Source organism: Myodes glareolus, chromosome 13 (genome assembly GCF_982192425.1).
Source record: "Myodes glareolus chromosome 13, mMyoGla1.1, whole genome shotgun sequence".
NCBI lineage: Eukaryota > Metazoa > Chordata > Mammalia > Rodentia > Cricetidae > Myodes > Myodes glareolus.
The window spans coordinates 40,595,563-40,620,190 of NC_142038.1; the positions used below are offsets into that span (position 1 = coordinate 40,595,563).

The window sequence follows — 24,628 nt, forward strand, 5'->3', positions numbered from 1 at the left end:
CGAAGGGTTTGCTAGTTGCTTTGTGTTCTTGTACAGCCTGAATGGCTGGTGACCTTTGTGTATAGTACCTTATAAATCCTTCCCAGAATTATGAGGTCCTGGGACTGCAGGAATGTTAATCTGGGTATTCCATTGCTGCAGCAGGTCATGATCCCATAAATTCACTGCAATAATAGTCACATATGGCCTCAACCTTCCTCTTTGTCCTTCTGGCTGTATGCATTCAACCCATCTTGTGCTTTGTTTCACTTGAGATAGGGTTCTAATTCCTAGTAATTGAACATCTGCCTCTTGAAGAGGCCAATTTGGATGCCAAAATTCTGGGATAATGATACTCACATCCACACCTATATCTATCAAACCCACAATTACAATGCCATTTATAGGCATTCTTAGCTTTGGTCTTTGATCATTTATAGAAATTTGACAGAATATATGTTTCCTATTTTCTATTGGAATTTTTTATTTATCCATCATCCATAACAGTATTGTCTTTTACAGAAGGCTCTGGATTTTTAAATTTTCCTAGTGAGACATGTCCTCCACAGTGACTGGGAATGACTGGGCCTCTTTTGGCTTGGGGCTTGCAAGAGGCCTCCCAAGTAGTTTCTTAATGGTATCAGGTTGCCTTGTCTGTCTTTTGTTGATCTGCATTCATTGGTCCAATGTTGGTGTTTGCCACACCTTCTACATATACCTGAAGGCTGAGTCCTCCTATTTTTGCCATTCCCAGAGGAGATATTACTCCTAGGAATTCCTTGTCTACAATCCCTTCTCAGATGTTCTATTTTACCACAATTAAAACACTTGGCATTTTGATGTCTCCTCTTTCCTTTGGAAATTGCTTCTCCTACCCAAGATTCGGTATTATAGTCAAATGTCTCAATGTTCACTGTATGCAGGATCCATTAATCCATTGGTGCTGATCTACCTCTTAAAGGCTAAAGTATCTTTTTGCATTCTAATTTGGCATTTTCAAAAGCCAGAGATTCAATAAGTACTCATCTAGCATCTGAATTTGTTATTCCTATTTGTAATCTTTGTAAAAAGTCACTAAAGGGTTCTCTCTGGCCCTGTTTAACCCAGGTTTATGATTCAATTCATTTTCCTAGTTCTAGAATCTTGTCCCAAGCATTTAAGGTTGCTTTGTGTCATAGGGACAAGATTTGTTCATTGGAAAGGGCTTGAGCCTGTGGGTCAGCATAAGTGCTCTCATCAAGAATTTGATCTTGGGAAGTTTCAAGTCCTTTGACTTTTCCCTGTTGTTCTAAAATTTTAGCCTCTTCCCTTAAATAACATTTAGACATCAGTTAAGGTCCCATCATCCAGGACTGCTGAAACTAACTGAAGCCAGACATGTGACGTTGCTTTAATGCTAGTTCATGTCTTTATCATCTCCCTAACAAATGCAGAATGCAAGCCATACTTTACTACTGCTTGCTTAATTATTTTTAGATCATTAATTCCTATAGGTATCCATCTATCTTCTTTGGATCCTTTTGGGCCTTTAGAACTTGATGTTTTGTCAGAGTAGATTACAGGGTAGGAAGCTAAACCCCTGGGTAAGTCATCTCTGACAGCTACTGATGATGTTGAATCCTGTCCTTGTGCCTTCTTTCCCTGTTCATCAGCTCCAATAATTTCCTCAATAATTTCTAATCTTTTTACTGTTGTCTTTGGTAAAGTCTGAATCTCTTGGCCTGTGTATATTTCTAGTGATTTCATTGAGGCACCTAGCCTCTGGTTCTCATTCTGCTCATGTGATTCCAACGTCTGAAGTTTTTTCTTTAAAGATAACACCTCATCCTTGGACATTATTTGGATAGAGTTCAGATTGCCTTCCTGGAGAGATACTCCATCTGCTAACATGTCATAACTTTTTGACAGATTTTGATTGCCAAATTCAACAGTATGAATTCTTTCAAATAATTTCTCAGTACCCTTTGTCATTGATTCAATTTTGTCTGCCAAATTAATGTTACCTTTTTCAATAGTATTAATTTTTTCAGGTAACTTTTGATTTTCAGTGGTATTAATCCTGTCAGGTGTTCATTATTAGTCTATAAAGATTGTATCATTTCTAAAAGTGCCTCATTCTTGGCTCTGTTATCAAACCATTTTCTTAAGGATATAATATGAAGAAAAAAACTGAGCCTCAATAACCAATAAATGGCTTTATCACAATACTCATATAGCCTTGCAGAACACAATACATAGTAATAGCAAAAAAAGTTACTAAAATTCTCTATAGTAATATTGTCTGCTATTATATAACTTTCAGGTTTATTGAGTTATTAATTAATAAAATAGTTACCTGGTATGAGGTCCGGTAAACTGTTTTAGGTGTAATAATCTTTATTGTCCAACAGGTGTCATGGTTGCAGAGTCGTGACTAGCAGCACAACCTGGTGCTATGAACAGTCCTGAGCTGCTTTGGTTTCCCCTCCTTGGTGCCAGGTAAATACTGAGATATATACTTTGCTTGACAAATTAAAAGCAATTAAATCAATTCTGTACATGGAGCAAGAAGCCCAGAACTCAGGAGCTGGAAGTACAAACCGGAAGCTGCACAAGTTGCCATGTGGCAGGGAACACGGCAACTGGGGGGAGGGAGGGTTGCGAGCTTGGGAAATTTCCAAGTTGCCACACACAGTTAGCTTTGTGGTGGGGGTTTCACACACACACACACACACACACACACACACACACACACACACCCTGCGGTGGGTAAAAACAAGAAAAGCAGGCAAAGGTGGGAAACTTTCTGGGTTGTGGACCCGTTAGGCCTTTAATTTAAGACAGTCCACCCCATAGGTGTGGAGTTTGGATCCATGTGGAGCACCAGATTGAAGGCTGATGCTTAAAAGAAATCCCAGAGTATAATAGAGGATTATTTATTTAGGGGTAGACTCACAGATTACAGTTCTCTGCTCAAACGGGGAATAGCAACTAAATCCCGCAATCAGAAGAGAGGCCAGACACTTCCTTTACATTAGCATTTATAGTATAAGAGGCCACACCCAAGTGGGCCCGTAACTTAAAGGCTACTGGTTGTAGGAATTCCTACAGCACATGTATGTGTCTGTGGATGTGAATACGTGACGTGTTGTGTGAGTGTGTGTGTGTGTGTGTGTGCACGCGCGCATGTGTGTATATGAGTGAAGTTGTCCACAGACGTCAGAGGCATCAGATCCTTCTTAAATAGGATTATAAGCTGCCCAACATGGATGCTGGGGATCAAATTCTAGTTCTAAGACTCCTAGTAACTGAGCCTTCTCTCCAGCCTCATAATGTCATCCTTATGATAGCTTATAAGGAACAGTAATTCATTAAACGTCTTCAAAATTTACTTAAGACTTTTTGTGTTAAAGGAAAATCTGAAGTAAATTATTAATACCACTGCATTTGAAAAGAATCCAAACACATATCTTCAATATAGCCACCCATATTTTATTTACAGAGGATTTTTAAGAGGCTCTCTCCTCACTGTTTGCTTAGATTAGTAAATTGACAAGATGGGCTCAGTTATGTTCTTTTGGGACCAGAGCCAACACAGCACTACTAAAGTTAAGTGGTGGCTCTAACAAGACAAACAGGTAGGGGTCTTAATGTGCCTCACGAGAACCATGAGCAGCTACACAGGCTTTTCAGGGTTGCCCAGCCTCCTCACTGATCGAGTGTGGAATGCCTGGCCCCTCTGATGTTCTCTAGCGCTGCAGTGTCTCCCGTGTGATACAGTCTCCCGATGGTTCCCATGATCTCAGAAATGCCTGGCCCCCTTACATCCTCTAGCCTTGCAGTGTCTCCCGTGTGATACAGTCTCCTGATGGTTCCCATAATCTCACACAATGTTAATAGCAACTGAAGAAAGAAACCAAGCCCTCAAGATTACATAGGCCAATCAGTTCACACTTCCTGGTTATCACAACTACATAGTCATATGTTTCCCTGAACTGCAAGAGGGTTTATTATACATAGGACTTTGCCTGTACCGTAGGCCCTCCATGTATAAAGTTTCTCGAATGGTAAAGTTTCATCATTATCCAGTGGTCCAGAAGACAACATGTCCATCCTTATACTTCCCCCAAAGACCTCAGGATGTCTGGTACCATGCTGGTACCTGATACATGAACTTGACCCAAGACTTAACGTGCAGGTCCATGAAAGAGACAGAGTAGAAACAGCCTTGTTCCATCACAAGAAGTGGCTGGAGATCTAACTGTTTGATTCTTCATTGGTTGCACTTATTGGCTGGTCTGACTCCTGAGAATTCAACTGCATTAGCTCAGCTTCCTCAGCTGAGCTCTGACAATTGATCCTAGAGGACACTGTAGGTGCTCTTGATGCCCAGTTCATGAAGCAGCCCTGGCATATTCCTTCGAAGATTAGACGTGTGCATTTTGTGAAGAGAGTCACCCCGCTTCTTTAAACTTAAATTAGCCAAAGCCACTTGTAGTTGAAAGTCAAGCAAGGTCATGAAATGACAGCAGAACACTAGAGTGTAAAGACAGAGAAAAGAAAGGATGATATAATTGTCGTGTATAATCTGGAGAACCTGGAGACGTGGGATCTAGAGGTCGTTTCATTCGGCTGTTCGGTGACCAGAGAGGAATCCCATTCACCGAGAGTATACAGTAGAGGCAAAGATGAAGAGTCATTCTTACCAAGATTCGGGCAGGAAGGAGGACTGGCATGTCAACGTCATGCATTGGATGACTCTGTCGTCTCTAAGAAGCAGGAAGAGTTCCTGAGAACATAAAAGAGTAGCAGTGTAAACAAGCTAAACACTTGCATAGCTGCTGGGCAGAGACTAACTGGACTGAGGAGACATGGTCATAGGACCAGATGATGCCAGACAGCCTGAGCGCAAGACAGTCCAGCTAAACATTTGATCCGGTTTATTCTACTAACTTTATTTTTTGACTAAATGTGCCCTTTGTTATAAATTTCAGTTCTGAGGTTTAAAGGAATGCCAAACTAAAATCACATTCACTGTGTTGAAAACTGTCAAAATTTGAAAAATAAAATACTGTAAATAAACTTTTGAGAAAATATGTTATTACAAATATATTGAAAATTTTTCGGTATCATCACATTTGAGTGAACTTTTGTTTGTTTGTCTGTTTGTTTGTTTGTTTGTTGAGATAGGACTTCTCTGTGCCTGCCTAGAACTCACTCTGTAAAACAGGCGAACCTCAGACTCACAGAGACATGCCTGCCTCTGCCTTCTGAGTACTGGGATTAAAGGCATGTGCCACCACCACCCAGCTTCAAATAATCTTTTAAAAATATTTTTTTTCTGATTTTTATGCAGTGTTGGGGATTTAAGTCAGGTTGTGGGCATGCTGAGCAAGTTTTCGACCACTGAGTACTAGCCCTAGCTCTAAATATGTACAGATACATATACAAAAAGTTTGAATGAAGTTACCCTCATGGTGTATGTGGGGGTGTATGAGAGGGTAATGCGTCTCCATATTCTGTAGGCTATCAAACAACAAAAACCAGGGCCGTGTGTTAGTGTACTGACTACACTAACTCGCCACAAACTGGAGTCATCAGAGAGGAAGGAGCCCCAGTTGAGGAAACGCCTTGATGAGATCCAGCTGTAAGGCATTTTATCACTTAGTGATCAACGGGGAAGGGTCCAGCCCATGGTGGTTGGTACTATCCCTGGACTGTTGGTCCTGGGTTCTAGAAAAAGGTGGGCTGAGCAAGCCAGGGGAAGCAAGTGTAAGCAGTACCCGTCCATGGCCACTGCATCAGCCACTGCTTCTGGGATCCTGTCCTGTTTGAGTTCCTGTCCTGACTTCCTTCAGTGATGAATGGCAACGCTGAAGTGTAAGACAAATACACCCTTTCCTCCCCAACTTCCCTTTTGGTCATGGTGCTTTATCACAGCAATAGAAACCCTAGCTCAGACAGTAGGCTACCTCTTTTCCAGTTGTTGGACCCATAGACAGAAAGACAGACACACACACACGGCATTACAGGCTATTGTCTTTGTTCTTGGAGCCATATTGTCAAAGAGGCCATACATTTGAACACAGGACATGAAGAAATCAAGCTGGTCCTGACCTGGAATCTGCATCCCTACTGGGGATCTATCTTTTGTGGTGCTGAAAGGTGCTATGCACTCTACGGGGGAGGGAGAAGAGCAACCAATAGTCTTACCTGGTTGTGAGCTCTGTGAGTGACAGTAAAGACCAGACTGGCAAGTTATGGCTACAAGTGCAGCAGGGACATAAATGTTGGGGGAACAACTCACCACTTTCTGATTGGATTAAGAGTCGTTTCGTAGGAAGAAAATAATGCAGGATACTGTACACCAGCCCAAGAAATCATGGTTGAGTAAGTCCTAGACCCTAGGGGAGAGCCTACTGCTTTATCCTGTTAAGTGAACAGAATACTAAACTGCCCCCAAATACCATTAGAGGCACAGATTAGTGGATCTCTCAGCCTTCATCAGAGAAAGCTCCTCTTTGCAGAAAGTGGTGAGTAATGCTGAGGCTCATGGGTGGTCAAGGAGCAGAGAATGGGAGACTGCAGAATACTCAGCCCTACATGTGACATCTTCACCACATCTCTCCCCTGAAAGGCTCAGGGATCTTCCTGGGAAATGGGGTGAACGAAGGTCAGAGCCAGAGGTAATGGAGGATTACTGAGAAACAGCGTTGTCTGGACATGGCAGGGTCATCACACACATGAGCTCACAATAGCTTGACTACATGAGATCAAGATCAAGCCAGTCAAGATTCCAGCATGGATTAGTGGGGCTTCACTCACCAAAGTTTCTACCTCAGGAGCTGTGGGCAATGGATGGCTGCCGGGAAATGGAGAATGTTAGTTTTCCTCAGGAACTTGACCTGACAGGCTGCCCAAACTCCACTGGATGATCCTACAGCCATGCACTTACTGGTAGCACAGTGGGGTTTGGAGAGAGCATGTGAAGTTGGGAGGGAAGAGCGGTCACAGGGAAATGGAGGAGTTAGAAGGGAGAGGATTTGATCAAAACACTTTATTATACACATGTATGAAATTCTTCTCAAACAACAAATTTAAATAATAACTATTTCATGGTGGTGGGAGCAGAAAAGAAAAAAGTTTGATTTGATTAACAATTGTCTTAGTTCTCCTGTATAACACGGAAGTACCTATAAATGGTCAGCAGAGGGAGACAAAACCATGTGTGTGCTTTCTGGTTTTTTTTTTTTCATTTTGTTTTTTTCTTTATTGTTTTAAGGAAGATTAGAAAAATTAGAAAATGAAAAGTTACCTACTTCTTCCAGAATCTATACTAAAAATCGCATAAATAATATTATTTAATGCCACTCTGCTGCTGAGTACTGCATGGACAAACTTACAGGTGAACAAGGACTCTCATTCAATCTGAACCAATTCAATGGAAAAAAAAATCCTCCCTTTCTCTCTCTTTCTCAGAGTTGTCTTTTTTTTTTTTAGTAGAAACTACCCCCAAATCAAGGCAAATTCTATTATATTTCGTATGAAATAGTCACAAACTGCCGACCTTTTCCATTTCCAATGCAGGAAACAGCCCGGTTACAGAAATGTTGTAAGGATGCAGAAGGGTCTTTCTTCCTCTTCATTTTGGCCGTAGGTTTATCTTAGAAGAAAGTTGCAGAAAATAGATGAAAATTAATTTGATGCAATGACCCAAAATTGTCTGTTAGTTTTCTGGGCAGGGTAAAGAGTGTCTCTTCTTTAAATGAATCCAACCCTGACCAGCCTAAGGGGGAATAAATTTACTGAGGGAGCCTGGTCCATACTATTCATTCCATAATTTAGTTAAAATTCTAAGAAACAGTCATTAATAAAAAGAAGAATTTGTTTTGTACAACTTTGTTTGCACATTTGAAAACTCAGATAAAATGTGTTATTTCCAGAAAATAGAACTGTCTGAAAATTACATAAGAAAAAGAAAGTAGAAAAAAATAAAAAAGAAGAAAAAGAAAGTAGAATATGATTATTTTAGAAGTGAACATATTATTTCAAATATTTCTATATAAAACTGATTCTCTTCTTCCTCAAGCAGCCACCAACTACCAACAACAGCTTCCAAGCTAGGGATGCGACTTTGTGAGCCCCTCCCATATCCACATAGGGGAAGAGAGGATGGAAGGGGGAGGAGGAGGGGGAGGAGAAGGATAGAGAGATGAGAAGAGAGAAGAGGGAAGAGAGAGGTGTGAGGGGAGGGGAGGAGAGAGGAGGGAAAGGTAAAGGAAGAGGAGGGGAGAAAGGGAAGAATACTTCCAGACCCCAGCCCCTTAATTCTAGCCAAGGGCACTGGAAAATACTGTCCTCTCTCTCACTCCAGCTGTGTAGGGAAGTGGGCACCTTCTACCCTGGTCACACTGTGCCAAGCTTCCTCTACAGGACAGATCCCTACCAAGACATCCTAAACCCCTGGGGAGACACCAGACATTACTAGTGGAAAGAGGAGCAAATCGAATGGCAGCTAATTTCTCTTCAGAAACCCAGGGGGAGATAACAAAAGCCCAGGGGGGGATAACAAAACACAACCTGAACAGGAAAGGCAAGAATTGATCAACTAAGTTCTATGTGCAACACAGAAATCCTTCAGAAATCCTGCCCCACACGAATGATTAGACCTCAGTGTGAAAGACTGGCTGCATTCTCCTGAGATCAAGTCCAGGAAAGATTGTCTGTTTCCCAACCTGTGATCCAGCACGGTGACTAGGACATCTGGATAAGTCCTCAGTGGGAAAAGAAATGAACATACAGACACAGGCATTAGAAAGGAAGAAATGGTTGTCCTTGTGTGCAGATGACAGATTCCCACTACAGAGAACATTACAGAAACCCACAATAGAGCCTTCTACAACTAATAAACTCAAGAAATTGGTAGGATAATGACAAACATATGTAAAATCTGTTTTATGTCCATGTTGTAGTGAATATTATTATTTGAAACACTGTCTCATTTACAGATGCTCAGAAAAGTCAAACACATGACTGCAAATCTAACACTGCATGTAAACGAAGACTGCTCGCTCGTTTGCTGGCAGCCCAGACCCGAATAAGCACACAGAAACTATATTAATTACAACACTGTTTGGTCAATAGCTTAGGCATATTCCTAGCTAGCTCTTACATCTTAAATTAACCCATTTCTATTAATCTGTGTATTGCCATGAGGCTGTGGCCTACCTCCTTTGGCAGCTACATGGTGTCTCTTTGACTTGGCCTATACACTCTCTGTATATCACTGCTCAGATTTCCTGCCTGATTTTACTCTCTAAGCCATTGGCTGAAACAGCTTTATTTATCAACTAATAAAAGCAACACATAGTCAGAAGGACATCCCACATCAACTACATATCAACAATTTTTTATTTTTGCCCCAAACTACAAATGATGCTCAGGGAAATCGAGGATTTTTAAGTGAATGAAAAGGTATACCATGTTTGAAGATTTAATACTACATCTGGCTAACCTCTTTCAGATCATATACATTGTAAAATGAATGTGGGAAGACAAGTGACTTGTAATAGAACATAAAACAAAAACAAAACAACAACAATAAAAAGCAGGGTCTCAGTATGTCCTGGCTTGCCTAGAACTCAAAGAAATCCAGTTGCCAGTTGCCTCTGTTTCCCCTAAAAGTGTGTGCATCATCACACCCAGCAAAAGAAAAAGAAAAAGAAAAAGAAAAGAAAGAAACTTTTAAAGAGGAAAACAAAATGAGAAGACTTGCTCTACTTAATTTTAAGTTTAAGGCATAGTGGTGGACTTCTGCAGCCTCATACTGGGGAGAGAAAGACAGGCAGATAGATATGTGGAGTTTGTTGGCCAGCCAGTTAAACCTAACCAACAAGCCCAAGGTCCCAGTGAGACTCTGTCTCAAAAGCAAGGTGGATGGCTCCTGAGGAATGATATCTGAGCTTGACTTCTAGCCTCCACATGTACACACACGTATGTACATGTATCCTTGCACCAGTGTACATGCACACATACTCGTGAAAAACAATAATGCAACTGAAAAATGTAATCACATATTTTTTTCAATCAAACCAAGTGAAAGCGTTAGACAGCAGAGAGTATGTTGTTTGTCCAACGCAAGGGTGATGTGTCCTCTCCCTTCCTTTTACTGGGGAAACAGTGGAGTTTTAGGAAATCTGGGAAGCTGATGCGAATTTTCTAGATCATACTATAAGTTTGTGGGGATAAAAGGACGAAGGCTACTTACGTTAGAACATGTAGAATTTGGTACTAAATAACCTCACAAGTATCACTTGCTGTTACAGACATTATGGAGCAGGAAGGAAAAAGAATCTGGGTAGGGAAAAGAGCTATGAAGATTCTACAAATTCTGCTACACAAGATAAGCTCACAAGGAGCGCGGGTCACTAGGCAAGTGTCAATTCACTGCCTGCCAGTTAAATAACTCTGCTTTTGGGGCTACCCTGCCAGGCACACCAGGATCACTGGTACTGTAACCTGGTAAAAGGAACTCTGAACTCACACTCACGTAGCAAATGGTGAACAGCCCAACAGTGAAGACTAGCTCGTATGGATGTTTAAACCTTTCTAAGACCCTGTAAAAACACTAGGGATCCAAGCTGGCACTGTTCCCTTTCCAGGAAAGCAAATGACCTGTATATGGAAAAATTAAATGATACCCCTGTGACCAGCATCCCAAAGTTCATGCCGGGCTGGAAGGGAGGCACAGAAGGTCATATCTGACACTATCTCAACCTTCTTTCATTCTTACAAAATTAGAATCCCACAAAGTTGTCTGGCAAATTGGTGTGGCAACAGCATTCCAGTTCAAACAACTCTTTTGCATAAATGTGCTCAGGATGACTTGTCTAAATCCTTCAGCGTGCACCAGTTTATATTCAAATGACCCGCATGAATTCTTTCTTTCCAATTCCTATACATATTCATGAGACCCACCATCAGCACAGAATGATAGCTAAGCAGAAAAGAGAAAGACCCCATTACACCAAGGAGACAATTTCCTTGGTTAACGCAATCAGACCAGGCAACCACATATTCCCTGTTAATCTGCATTCATATCAAGTAGTTAATGAGCTCCAGTCACTCCGTGATAAAAGCTAGATATTTGCAAAATGAGTTTTTGGCAGGTCACATAAATTTCTTTTTGCAGCGCTCACTTAGTTTAGGAGGCTTCTTTTCAAAACCCCATGCAGTTGGAATTCGATCAAGATCAACAAGATAAACCTGATTCCTAAAATCATATTTCATTAACCCGATTACCAAAATTGTATTTTCCAAACCCGATTTCTGAAATCGCATTGCATCATGTTTTACTAGGCTTCGTATAAGTAGCAGGCAATGTCTGCTTAGTAATTACTGCTCTTCTACTTTATTTTGGACTTACTGGGATAGGGGCAAACGTAACTTGCCAATACATTTACTCACCGAGACAGATCATTTAAAGCCAAATTACCTTGTTACTTAAGAATGGATGGCAGGCAGAAGCAAAAAAGAGAGACTAGTGCCATTTCGTTTTTAATATGAAGATGGTATACTGGTGGCGTAAGCAGGAGTTTCTACACTCACCACGAGGGTCAACAAGGAAGCTAGCTCGAAGAAGCAGATGCCTAAGGCCCGAGTTCTGGAAATTCCGATTTTGAAGAACTGGAGGAGACTGAGAAATGGATGTTATTAAAGGTACCGGCATGTGTCTTAGGGACTAGCCAATTTTGAATGTTGTGTTTTCAGGAATGGAATGCTTCTGATGCTAAAATCAGGATTGGGCTGGGGATACGGTGCAGTTGGTAGAGAGCTTGAAGCATGTGCGGAGCCTTGGGGTCAATCGCCAGCCATGCATAGTAATACCCACTTTTAATAATAGCACTCAGGAGGTGGAGGCAGAAGAATCTTTTAGGGAGGTCTAGGCCTGCCTAAGCTGTATAAAATTCTGTCTCAAACAAATACCAGGGCTGCCAGCTCTTCAATGTGCTCTCACCAGAACCAATGCAGACAGAGACCGCACCTTCCTTTCCTGGCCGCCCAGACCAGAAAAATTGTACAGAAAGTATATTAATTACAACATTGTTTGACCAGTGGCTCAGGCATGTTCCTAGATAGCTCTTACATCTAAAATCAACACATTTCTATCAATCTATGTATCACCACAAGGCTATGGCTTACTGGTAAGATTCTGGTGTCTTTCTCCTTCAGCAGCTACGTGGCATCTCACTGACTCCACCTTCTTTCTCCCTTCATTCAGTTTGGTTTTCCTACCTACAAATATTCTGCCCTGCCATAGGCCAAAGCAGCTTCTTTATTAATCAATGGTAATAAAACATATTCATAGTATACAGTGGTGAATCCCACATCAAACCAATTTAATTCACTGGGACTACATCTCCGCAGTTGTAAAAGCAGAATGCAAAGGAACAAAAATGAAAATGGTTTTTTTAAGTCCGGAAACTCCATGAATGTAGGGAGAGGGTAGATTCTGGACGGTGCTATGTCTCTGGTACCTAGTTCAATGCCTGGCACAGATAAACCTTCGCTCAGTGTTGTTTGACCCACCCATCATTCCCATGAACTAAAACATAGTGTGATTCAAAGATAAATAAGTCATAAATTAATACATTTGGTCCACTATTTAAAAAATAATTATCGTTCTCAAAATGAAAGAAAACACATCAAATAAAAAGGGTCTCCATTATCTTTGCTGCCCTCAGGGTTACTCATGCCCAGTTAGTTTTCAAAAGATGTGACTTGGGGATTTCACTTTCTATCTGTCTCCAAGGGCTATGGTAGTTAAAGGTCATGACCTGGAGACACTTGGCACATGTTTAACTCCCAGTACTAGATGTCCCATAGAAGTGACAAGAGGAATTTGGGAGTAGCTCAGTGACAAGCCTTGACCTAGGATGCAGGGAGCCCTGGGTTCGATATCCAGCCACAAAAAGTAACTGGAGTCCAGAAAACCAAACTCTGTGGGAAACAGTACAGAAGGATCTAATTTCTTTTGTTATGTAAACAGGCATTCCAAGGCCACCACAAAATCTTCAGGATTTTTAAATCAAAATACATTCTCACATAACAAGTCTGGAACATTCAGAGTTTCTACCATGTGTAGATTGTACAAAAATAAGTATTTTTAAAATGGCTTATGTGGGGTGGGGTGGGGGGAAGAAACCCGAAAAACCCAGCTTTCAATACTTCACATTTATTTAAAACAAGAAAATAGTACCAAGTCACTAAGTCCCACTGTTTAAACGCCCCCTTCCATTATGTATCCAATGTAACTTACAGAAGTGATTTTCACACATGGTCCCCAGGCCAGTAGTGTCAGCATCACCTGAGAATCTGTTTAAAATGTGAATTCTTGAGTCATATCAGACATCTCAAGTTAGTAACTGAGGATGTAAGAGTCCTCAGGACAATGAACATAACAGAAAACTCTGACTTAAACAAGATGGGGAAAAGTAGTAAGTTCAGTGCTAGAGAGATGGCTCGGACATTCAGAGAACATGCTGTTCTTGTAAAGGACCTGGTCTCATTCCCAGCACTGATTTCAAGAGATCCACAATGGCCAGTAACTCCAGCTCCAAGGAAGCCAATGTCTCTGGTCCCTGAAGGCACCTGCACTCATGTTTATGAATACACACAAGGACAAAGGCAAAGACACACACACACACACACACCCCATATACACAGGGTGGGAGGAGGAGATAAAAATACAGACAATAAATAATAAGCCTTTATTAAAGGAAATTAGTTAAAAGGAGGCTGAATTCAACCCTTCAAGCATCTCCACACCATCCACTCTGCATATTAATTAAGGCTAACTTCCTTTTAAAGAAATTCTGAAATACTGACCCTGTAAGGAAATGTGTAAATCACTGGCTTTTAGTATATTCAAGTCTTTGCTTCTCAGTTTAATAAACTAAGAGGTAATTTAGTAAAATATAAATTCTTGGCAGTAGAAACATTACCATTACCAAATTTAAGGTAAACATCAAAATAGAAAATTTTTATAAACAATAAAAAATAAAACTAAAAATATGCAGTACAAAGGCACAACATTGCTTATCTTTATGTACGACAAGAAAAACATTACAAAGTTATGGTTGTATGTTCTAGGAGACAGCTTTTAGATACAGCGTTCTGTAAATCTGAAAACTGTGGTGTTCTCAACCAGACACCCTGAGAAGGGAGAGGTGTGACTTCAAGGCAGAGTTGGGACTGGTGCCGATGAGCAGGACTGACCGTCCACTCCTGCAGCCTTTGGTCACGAGTTGAGGGACCTGAGAGGGACATATAAGGCTACACAATTGTTGTCCGTGCTACATTGATTTATAGCTTGGGGGAACATTTTGCCCAAACACTAAAACTTTAGGAAGAGGTTTGACTTAAAAGTGTAAGTGTGTGTGTGTGTGTGTGTGTGTGTGGCCTGACCATACATGTATGTATGCATACAATAAAAATCAAGAAACAGAAGCCAGGCATGATGTATTATTCCTAAACTACCAGAACTTGGGAAGCTAGGGTAAAAAGATTGCTATAAAGTCAATGCCAGCCTGAGCTACAGAATATGACCCTGTCTCAAAACACATGAACACACACACATACATACATACACACACACACACACACACACACACACACAGAGAGAGAGAGAGAGAGAGAGAGAGAGAGAGAGAGAGAGAGAGAGAGACTAGAAGTGTCTATGCATAGCATCTCCTAGTCGGGAACACTAAATGGCAAGGTGCTGATGACCTCTCCAGACTCAGTGACAATGGCATCATAAACCCAGCGGCGGTTGCATCGGCACTCGGGTCCACACTTGTTGGAGTTGCACTTGGGACAAGGGTAGAAGCAGCCCAGGCAGTTCTTCTCGAGGCAGTCACACAGGTCCATGTCATTACAGATTAGCTTGCCACTTTTGTCATACTTCTTCATCACTCTGCAACGAGAAGGTGATGACACGAATGAGACGGCACTGTTGTCCTTGCTGTTGTGAAGAAGCTACTGCGTGGTCCCATCACGGACCTGGCCCTTTTACACTGCGTGGTCCCATCACGGACCTGGCCCTTTTACACTGCGGGAAGAGCATCCTGGACATTACCAGAAACAGCGACCCTGCTCACATATTGGATGGTAATGATGGCTTGGTACAGTCAAGCTAGTATGTGAAGCCAGGCTTGTCGCTGAGATCAACTTAACTGTCCAGCATTTCTGCGGCATGTAATTATTCATCCCAAGAACACTGAATGAGAACATAATCTCATGTGCACAATAACGCTCAAGGCATAATAAATTTCATTGAAACTCTTTCAAAGTACATGTTACCTCTTCCATGAAGATGGGTTCTAAAGATAAGACTACGTGTGTTATCCAAAGGCGTGGGGGAGGGTCTGGGGTGGTCTCTGTCACACAGAGAATACTAGGTCACTAGGCTACAAACCACCTCCAGTCCTGTTTGTAAGGGTCTACAGGGGGCAGACGTGACCTGGTCACACAGATAGTACAGAGGTCACCAGGCTATTAACCACATCTGCTCCCAGCCTTCTGGGTGGAAAACAGGCACACACCCTTCCACTGAAGAGACAAGCATCTTTGCCATTCCTGGATTCCCTAATGTCAGCATAAGGACTTCATGCTCTCTACATTTTTCTACTGATCTTAGACTCTTTTTCTCTCTTAACAGTCCTCTAGCAAACACGACTACACGTCTTAATGATGGGGACTATCAATTACTACACCATACTCATTAAAGCAAGACAGAAAAAAAAAAGACACTAATGACAAAGGTCCCAGGTTCTGCTGTTTCTTTAAGAGTATTTACCCCAGTGTGGACAGAGAATGCAAACCGAGGTGGTGGGAGTCCGTATTGTAAGGCCCCAGGGAAGGAAAAATGTTCAGTGCCAGAGGGCACCACTTCTGACCTTAGATCCCCACACTTTCTCTGTCCACCTCTGCAGCAGACATGGGGAAAAGACTTTTACAGGAATTTTACCACTCAAAACCAAACCACGCTCAATATATCCTTCAAAGCACTTCTGCTTGAAATCCTGGGGAGCAGCTTCTCTACCTCATCACCATGAGCTCCAAAGGCTGGCGATCTACTCATCTGGTCACAGTGTGCTGTGGAATAATCCTCCTGTACACTGTGCATATGTATTGCTCTCATTGGTTAACAAAAAGCTGACAGCTCAGTAGCCAGGCAGAAAGTATAGGCGGGAAAGCCAGATACAGAGTGCTCTGGTATAGTGGTATATTATTATTTTAATAAATAAAGCTTGCCTGAAGGTTCATGCAAAGCAGCCACACTAGTTAGCCATAAAGACCAGGTGTGGTAGCACGCCTTTAATCCCAGCACTTGGGAGGTGGAGGCAGGCAGATCTCTATGAGTTCAAGGCCTACCTGGTCTACAGAGACAGAGAGTTCAGGACAGCTAGGACTGCTGCACAGAGAAACCCTGTGTTGAAAAAAAAACCCAATAAGTAAACAAACAAACAAACTACACTCTGGGAGGAGGAAGGGCAGACAGAGGAGTTGCCAGCCAGATGCAGAGGGAGCAGGAGATGAACATGCCATGCTAATAAAGGTACCACCATGTAGCAGAGCATAGATAATGAATATGGGTTAACTTAAAAAGTGAAAGCTAGTGAGTGATAAGCCTGAGCTATTGGTCAAGCATTTGTAATTCATATTAGCCTCACTGTGTTTTTATGAGAGCAGCTGCAGAAGAGGAAAACTCTGCCTATAACAGTGACTACCTCTGAATCCTTTGTCCCTAAGCCAACGCCTCCTCTCCTCCTGTTAGTTGAAGTAATGCAGTTTCTTCCTTCCCCCTTTCCTAGATGAGTAAGAAAGGTTGAGACACTGCCTCGTGATCACACGATAGCAGGGATGCCTTCTGATTAAGATTTTTTAAAAATATCTTTGAATTTATCAACCTTTATGGTTTGCTTAATACATATATGTCTATATATGTGTTAATATATATTACATAACATATACTTTAACATATATTATTAATTATTAATATATAATATAATTATAATATATGATATAATTATTAATTATTCATATATGGGCTGGAGAAATGTTTCAGTGGCTAATTCAGAGCACAGACTGCTCTTCCACAGGACTGGAGCTCAGTTCCTAGCATCCACCTCGAGTGGCTCACAACTACCTGTAACTATATAGTGTCAGGGGATCTGAGAGCTCTGGGCTCTGTTGGCACCTGCACTCACACGCTAAACTGAAAATCATACAGATAAATCATTTGTGTGTGAGAGAGAAAATATACAATTATTTAACTGAATGTCACTTTTCCTTAATGAGTATTAACTGAAATTTGATTTTAAAAACAATTTTATCAGAGCAGCACAAACACATACCATATTTTATACATAAAAATGAGAAGAAACTATAATCAGGATATATTACGTAAGAAAAGAATCTATTTTCAATAAAAGGGAAAAATGAAAAAATAATAAATACCATCATTTCAATACATCAAATGTTCAACTATGTATGCTTGGTTTTCACTCCGTGTTAGAGAAATCATTTAAAAACTAATGTGTATATGTGAGTATAATGCCACGAGTGTGGTGATCTCCTCCCCCCAAAACCAGAAAAACGGGATCAGATTCTCTAGAGCTGGATTTGCAGAAAGCTGTGAGCTTCTCAGGGTGGAGCTAGGGAGCAGCACAGACGCTCTGGAGGAAGAGGAAATATTCCTCCTGCCGAGCCGTCTGTCCAGTTCCCTCCCGGGGAATGGATTTTTTCCCTTGTCATGCTATAGTTGGAAGCTAGGGCATTGTACATGCTAGGAAAGTGCCCCATTCCTGAGTTACAACTTCAGGTAGTGTGTATTATAGTGTGTTAACAGTCCTTGTATTGAGTGATCATATGGTACCCACTTAATATTCTGAATCCATACATGTGATGACATTATTTTTCCTTTTAATAATTCTTTGTTATAGTTAGTCAACTTTCCACTAAAGGTATTATTTTAGTACAAGGCCCTTTATAAAAACAAGATGATCTTTAATTTGAGATTTAGATTACCCCCCTACACACACACACACACACACACACACACACACACACACACATACACACACTTACATAGTTTCCCTAAGTAATCCAAGCTGACTTTGAACTTGGAATCTTTCTGCCTCTGCATCCAGGTGCTGACATTCCAGGCACTTGGCCACCTTGCTCTCAACAGTACTGCCTATTTCTTAAAGCTACTAACATCAAGACATAATGGGGCTTAAGTGTATGATAAAAGAAAGTTTTGAAATCATAACATGATGTAACTTTCAATTACTTTGCTTTAAAATCAAGGAGAACACATGCAATTTTTAATCCCATGAATCAAATATGTCATGACCTTACTTGTACTTCCCAGAAAAATATTCATTCATTTTTGACATCCGTGCTTTCTTCTTCTGCTGCCTTGTCTCGGGGTTAAAATCTGCCACCTGGGGTCCAGGGTTTTGAAATGCCAAGCATTTTAGCTGCCGTTCTATCTGTTGCTGTGAAATGAACAGAGTGTTTTAGTAGTTTCATTCATTTTTCATTCTTTCAAAATGAATTCTCTGTAGCTCTTATCAAGACAACTTGGAAATATGTTTGATTCATAAGGAAAAAATGAACAGTTTCATCTGACTCGGTTTCAAAAGGCGATGCATTCTCAAATGAAGCCATTCTTTCGAAATACAGAGTATAAAGTGCATATAAAGAAAATTTGGAAACGAATCAAGACCAGTAGACTTGTTTATCCTTGCAAAGCATCCGACAGTCTTGCAAACCTGACAGGGATGACCTCCAGAATTGACCTTTTCTTGGTCATAAGGACAGTGCAGTCCCCTCAGTCATCACAGAAGAAGCCTAAGTCACACATCCTCCTCCTCCTCACCCAGCTCCAGCCTCTGGAAGGAGTCTCAAAACCATTGCCTGCTCTGGGCTCCATGCACCATCGGGCTTCAACACAGACAGTGCCACTGAAGGCTCACTCTCAATCAAAGCCGGACTCGAGCAAGAAAAGTCTTGATAAATAACTTTCTGAATGTTAGGGGAAATTTCCAAAACTCTTTGGGAAACTTTTGTGTTTAGAAATAAAATGAGGCCTGATTGTGAAGACAAGAAGCAAGACTCGTCAACGAAAACACGATGATGTGAGGCTGGAGCGATAGCTCAGTGGTTAAGAACCCTTGATGTTCTTGCAGAAGATGGAGTTCTAGTCCCAGCACCTACATGGTGCCTCACAGTCATCTGTAACTCCAGTTCCCAAGAACTCCTCCGACCTTTGCAGGTACACACACAGTCAAACGCTCACATATTCCCCAAAATAAAAAGGTGACTTTTTGTTATTGCTATCATTGTTTCTTTGGGACAAGTCCAATTCCATAGTAGGCCAGCCTAGAACGATCTATTTAGCCCAGGTTGGCCTTGAACTTGTGACAATCCTCCTGCCTCAGCCTCTCAAGTTGTTGAGGTTACAGGTGTGTGTGTATGTGTGCTATAGCCAGTGTGAGGACATTTTCTAAGCATGTAACACACATGTTGTAGGAAAAGAAATATTCTCCTGAAGAATTTTAGAAGAAAATAACCTGATTAGCCAGAAAGCACACAGGCTGGATTCCACTGGAAATGCAATTCCTAGAAATAAAAGGGACACTTTCAGTCTAACAGATAGGTTTTTTCGTAGCTTAGCTAGCTTAATAGTAGTCCGGGTAGTCTACTTAGAATAGCTGAAACATCTCCTTAAAGTTTCACCTTGATGGGGGTACATTGGCTTGCTTTGCAGACGTACCCTATGAAGCATCTCTACTCTCGGGTACAGCTATGAAAGCTGAAAAATCTAGCACTTTCCAGTCCCGTTCTCAGCTATATAGTAAGAAGCAGGGGACAAACACAGCAGACGAGCCTGCTGCTGTTTAAGTCTTGGCTCTGCCCATCGTAAACTGTGCAAATTGAACAGATTCTTGCTTCTCTAAGCCTCAGCGACTCGTTTTTGTAAAATAAGGCTATTATTATCTTGTGATAAGACTTGGGTGAGTCGATACACATAAAGCATTTAGAGTCATGACATGGTAAGTACAAAATACACAGTAAGAACTAAATAAAAGACCTGGCTAGATTTTTTTTTTCAAGCATTCTATTCCGAGGACAAGACTCCAATACAGAGATCACCAGGCTAAAAGTAAGAAACACAAAGCAAAGAGGAACTTCGTCAGGCCATCCCAGTGAAAAGTTCTCTCTTGTGAAGTCCTGATGCCTGACCTGCCTGCACGTCCACAGCCACCTCAGATGCCCCCTGCTGGAAGATCAACAAATAACACGGAATCATGAAATCTGCGCGCTATATACCAGCTGCTTCTGTCCAATCTGACTTCTCTCTGGAAACAATTGATTTGTGGATCCTTCTCGAGTGAGGTTGTTCTTATCGGACGGTGCGCTCATTTTTGACCACTAAAAAGGTAATCGGAAAGAAATGAAACATGTCAATGGCATACACGTCAGTGTTTCGTCTTCGGCTTTTCTTTGGATCTCCGCCCAGGTAGTCTTTCCATCCAAAGTCAGACTACGTGAGAAAGTCTGGATCCTTCTCCCCACCCCCTCTTAACTTCCTGCATCCCGCTCCCTGGAACCACTCCAATGACGCTTCTCTCTTCCAGGTGCTTCGCTGATAAATCACGTGACCATTCTTAGTATCACGGATGGCTCTGGAGCAGACAATGCTGCAGACCAACCCTCTTGTTTAAGAAGAAGGAATTTTTCATTCTTTTCCCTTCATTTTGCGGGGGACAATACTTGATACTTAAATGCCATACGTCCCTAGTAATTGTAAAGCTCATATCCGTTCTCATTCACGGCAATCACAGCATACAGAGGGGAATCCCACACCAATTACTTCTGCTAAAATAATTGTGATCCCTCTTTGCTTTCATCCCGTGTCCCTGATATATCAGTGAGGGCCTTACAGCTGCCTATAACCTAGACCCCTAGACTCAGGACCCAGCACTAGAGTCAACACTACGTGTCTTCCCTGCCACTCTTCTCCCATCTCTCACCTAACTTAAGCCTCTCTCTTTGAGCCCTGGGTCCTCTCCCATCCAGCATGCTTTTCTGATTCACTAAGATTCCTTTCCCTCCTGGGGCTCTGTCAGGAGCTTCTTAAAAAGGATGTCCAAAAGAAAGCCCAAACCCTCTATTTTCTTTACATAATAAACATTCTTCCTCAAAGGAGAGATTTTTAAAAGATATTTCTATAGGCAAGAGCTCTTCCTGAAACACTACGGGATTTAAAGTACACAGGAATAATTGATTTCTTCCGAAACTCCTTCACCCTGAGTGCTTTCGCTTAAGTTGCTCACGAAATGTAGGTCTCCGTGAATACTCTAGGGGACGGAGCTGCTCTTTTGAGCTCTTGTTTTCATTTTTGTTGTTGTGATAAAAATACTCTGACAAAAACAATTTGGGGAGATGGGTTTATTTTTAGTTCCCGGTCCAGGCTAGAGTCTGTCTCTAAACCCAAGGAAATCAGTTACAGGGGCTTGAGACATTGTATCCAAGTAAAAGAACAAGGAAACAGGAATGAAGTATGCAGGCCTTCATCTTGTTTTCTCTCTCCTTTCCCAGTTCAGAATCCCTTGCCTAGCGAGTGGGATAGTGGGCCGCCTCCTCATCTCACCCGACACCATCAAGGTAATTCCCCACTGGCATGCTCACAGGTCAACGCCATCTAGATAGTTTCTCATTGAGATTCTCTCCCTGGGTGACTCGAGAGTCTGTCACGTTAACAATTAAAACTAATCATTGCATGCCCCAGATAAATAAAAATGGAATTATAATACAATTCCGACAGGCACTAAATTGTAGTTGGTTATCATTATCAGCCCAAAACATTTGTCCCAGGAAAAGGACAAAAATGGTCAGAACTCACTCTTTTCCCTGCTCAGCATTCCTAAGGTAGAAGTTTCTAATCAGACAGGGCAGGTCTTTGAATGTAAATAAGTAAAATGTACATAATTATGTCCACTAACTTCTAACCGAAATTCTGTCTGCCAATGCAGTTTCTGACACACACCGAAAAAACCATTAGGTGCCTCTTCCAAGAATCTACTGTCACCATCGCCGTGATGGAAATGAAGGCGCACAGATCACTATTGCCCCAGCTATGGAAGAAGCACATTTCCAAGAATAGGGTTGGCCACACAGAAAACTCTGAGTCGCTATATTTGACTAAAAGAATATAAAATCAGTCTGACTAACATTGTATTCTGTCCTAGCACCACGTCACATGAGTTATGAAAAATCTAAAACATGGGCTGAGTCCAAGCAAGGCTTCTAGACTCCTAACACACATGGGCTACGGAGCAGAGCCAGGCCAGGAGTGGTCAGTAGTAGAGAGAGAACAGGCTCCTCCGAGCAGAGATCATCTGGTTCACTAAGCTCATTGGGCAGGTTAGCCGGCAGATTTCTGCAGAGAACACTGTCCTACTGCAGGTAATAGTTTCTTGCTTGATAGTCTGATCCAAATTCCTTTATTCAACTTAAACACGAAGCCGGAGTCACTCTAGTTACTGCTTGTTCGAACACTCATTTCCCTTCTAAGTCAGTTCGGTTTGATTTGTTTTTGTTTTCAGACAGGGTTTCACTAGATAGCTCGGGCTTACCTCGCGTGGCCTTGAATCACAGAGATCCGCTGCCTGCCTGCCTTTCCTCCCTAGCACTGAGCTCAAAGGTATGAGCTCCCGTGCCCAGGTTTTAAGTTCACATTCGCATTTTGGCTAGGTCTTTACCTATGGAGAAGGATTACATTTCACTTTACCCTCAGTGAGCTCCCAAATTAGCACCCAGTCAGTACTCAAAAACACCTTGTGACTAGCCAGGTGTGGTGGCACAGCCTTTAATCCCAGCCCTCGAGAGGCAGGTGGACCTCCATGAGTTCAAGGCTAACCCAGGGAACAGAGTGAGCTCTAAACCAGCCAAGAAAATTTCCTGATACTGATACCAGTCTAAAAATAAATACACGCCCTACGAATCATGTGCTTATAGAACCTGATTTATGCTAAGCATTTAGACTAACATTATAAAGTCCTTCATTAAATTTTCATGTTATGAATAAATATGTTTTTTCTGTTTTGCAAGTGAGGAAACTGAGGCTCTGAAGGAGAAAGGAGAAAGTAACAAAGTTACTAGGAGGTTCTGTAAATTTGGAACTCATATTTGGTTAAGCCTCTATCCCTTTCAGGATGTTACACTGTATCAGGGCTTACATAGGCATCTGTCACCAACTGTCCAGAGTATATGAGTGGGTGAGGGAAATCCATAGAAGCCAGCCACACAAAGATTCCTTAGAGAAGCCTGAAAGGGAACCGAGAGGACACAATGAGGTCATGAGTACCCTCCTTCCAGACAGAGGGTACATGGGGAAGAGGCGTTCATCTTAAGCTCAGAAGCCACATGTGACTTGGATTCTGAAATCAGCATTAAAAAAAATGGTCATATTGTAACCATGTTTGAGCCACCAGAACTAAGCACCATCGCCCAGAAGGCTGAGGCTATTGGCATTTGCTCATTACAGTTCCAGAGGCAGCAAAGTTGAAAATCAAGGCATCAACTGATATTGAAAAGGGGGTCTCTTCCTGAGCACACATGGCAGGTTCTTCTCATGACCTTCCCTTGGTGTGTACACTAAGACTAAATCAGAAATCTAGGCCTCCCTCTTGTTCTTTTATTTATTTATTTTTGTTTTTTTGAGACAGGGCTTCTCAGTTCAGCCCTGGGATCCTGGAACTCGCTCTGTAGACTAGGTGGCCTCAAACTCAGGGAGATCCACTGCCTCTGCCTCCTGAGTGCTGGGATTAAAGGTGTGCACCACCACCACCCAGCAGTCTCCCTCTTCTTATCAAGAGTATGCAACCTCTCAGATTTGGCATTCCTTCATTTAACTTTACTTCCTAAAGCATTTATCTCCAAATAAAGTCACATTTGGAATTTGGTCTTTAAACTCATTTATTTATAATTCAGTCCATTGTGATCAAATTTATTCATTTAAATTATCATATATCATATATATGATATATAAAATTTGAAAAGCTACATTAGATTGCTACTATATGGCTGTATATTCTCCAGCACTGGACTAGGTTGAATGTCAGATGAAGCAGTGGCTTATTCCCGAATCATGATAGCTAATTATTCATGGTGGATAAGCAAGCAGTGTTTGTTTTAAACCCCGACAGGCTGCACACGGCGTGGAATCATCAGAGAAAGGGACCAACTCAGGTCTTTGTCTTCATACGCCCTCTGAGTCACAGACCACCAAGAAAGCTGTAGATAACCCACACTTGAGTAATACTTATCTTTAGGGTCCCTTGGTGTCTTACAATGGTTGTTCCTGGGATAAAACACCCTGAGAAAAGCAACTTGAAGGAGAAGGGCTTATTTCTGGTTACAGTTCAGCGGGATATGGCCCACTGTGGCGGGACCTTAACGTCCGTAGGAATGGGAGACAACTGATCATAAGTATCTACTGGTCAGGAAGCAGAAAAGGTAAACAGGAAGTGGGGCTAGGAGCTAAACCCTCAAGGCCCGCCCCCACCGACTCACTTCCTCCAGTGAGGCCCCCATC

The 24,628-nt window shown here is 41.7% G+C and overlaps 1 protein-coding gene and 1 long non-coding RNA gene across 2 annotated transcripts; both read right to left on the bottom strand.

The window, feature by feature from the left end:
* Positions 1–3,429: 3,429 nt before the first annotated feature.
* LOC125390538 (uncharacterized) lies at positions 3,430–11,386 on the bottom strand. Its single transcript, XR_007228772.3, has 3 exons — positions 7,526–11,386; positions 4,665–4,747; positions 3,430–4,494 (listed from the first exon to the last, which is right to left on the bottom strand). It is a non-coding gene; the product is annotated as an uncharacterized LOC125390538 (long non-coding RNA).
* A 1,790-nt stretch (positions 11,387–13,176) lies between these two features.
* On the bottom strand, positions 13,177–23,560 carry Arl14epl (ARF like GTPase 14 effector protein like). Its single transcript, XM_048419526.3, has 4 exons — positions 23,271–23,560; positions 20,359–20,460; positions 18,382–18,521; positions 13,177–14,932 (listed from the first exon to the last, which is right to left on the bottom strand). Exons 1-4 carry the CDS (start codon positions 23,322–23,324, stop codon positions 14,710–14,712), a joined length of 519 nt encoding a protein of 172 aa, XP_048275483.2. The 5' UTR covers positions 23,325–23,560; the 3' UTR covers positions 13,177–14,709.
* Positions 23,561–24,628: the final 1,068 nt, after the last annotated feature.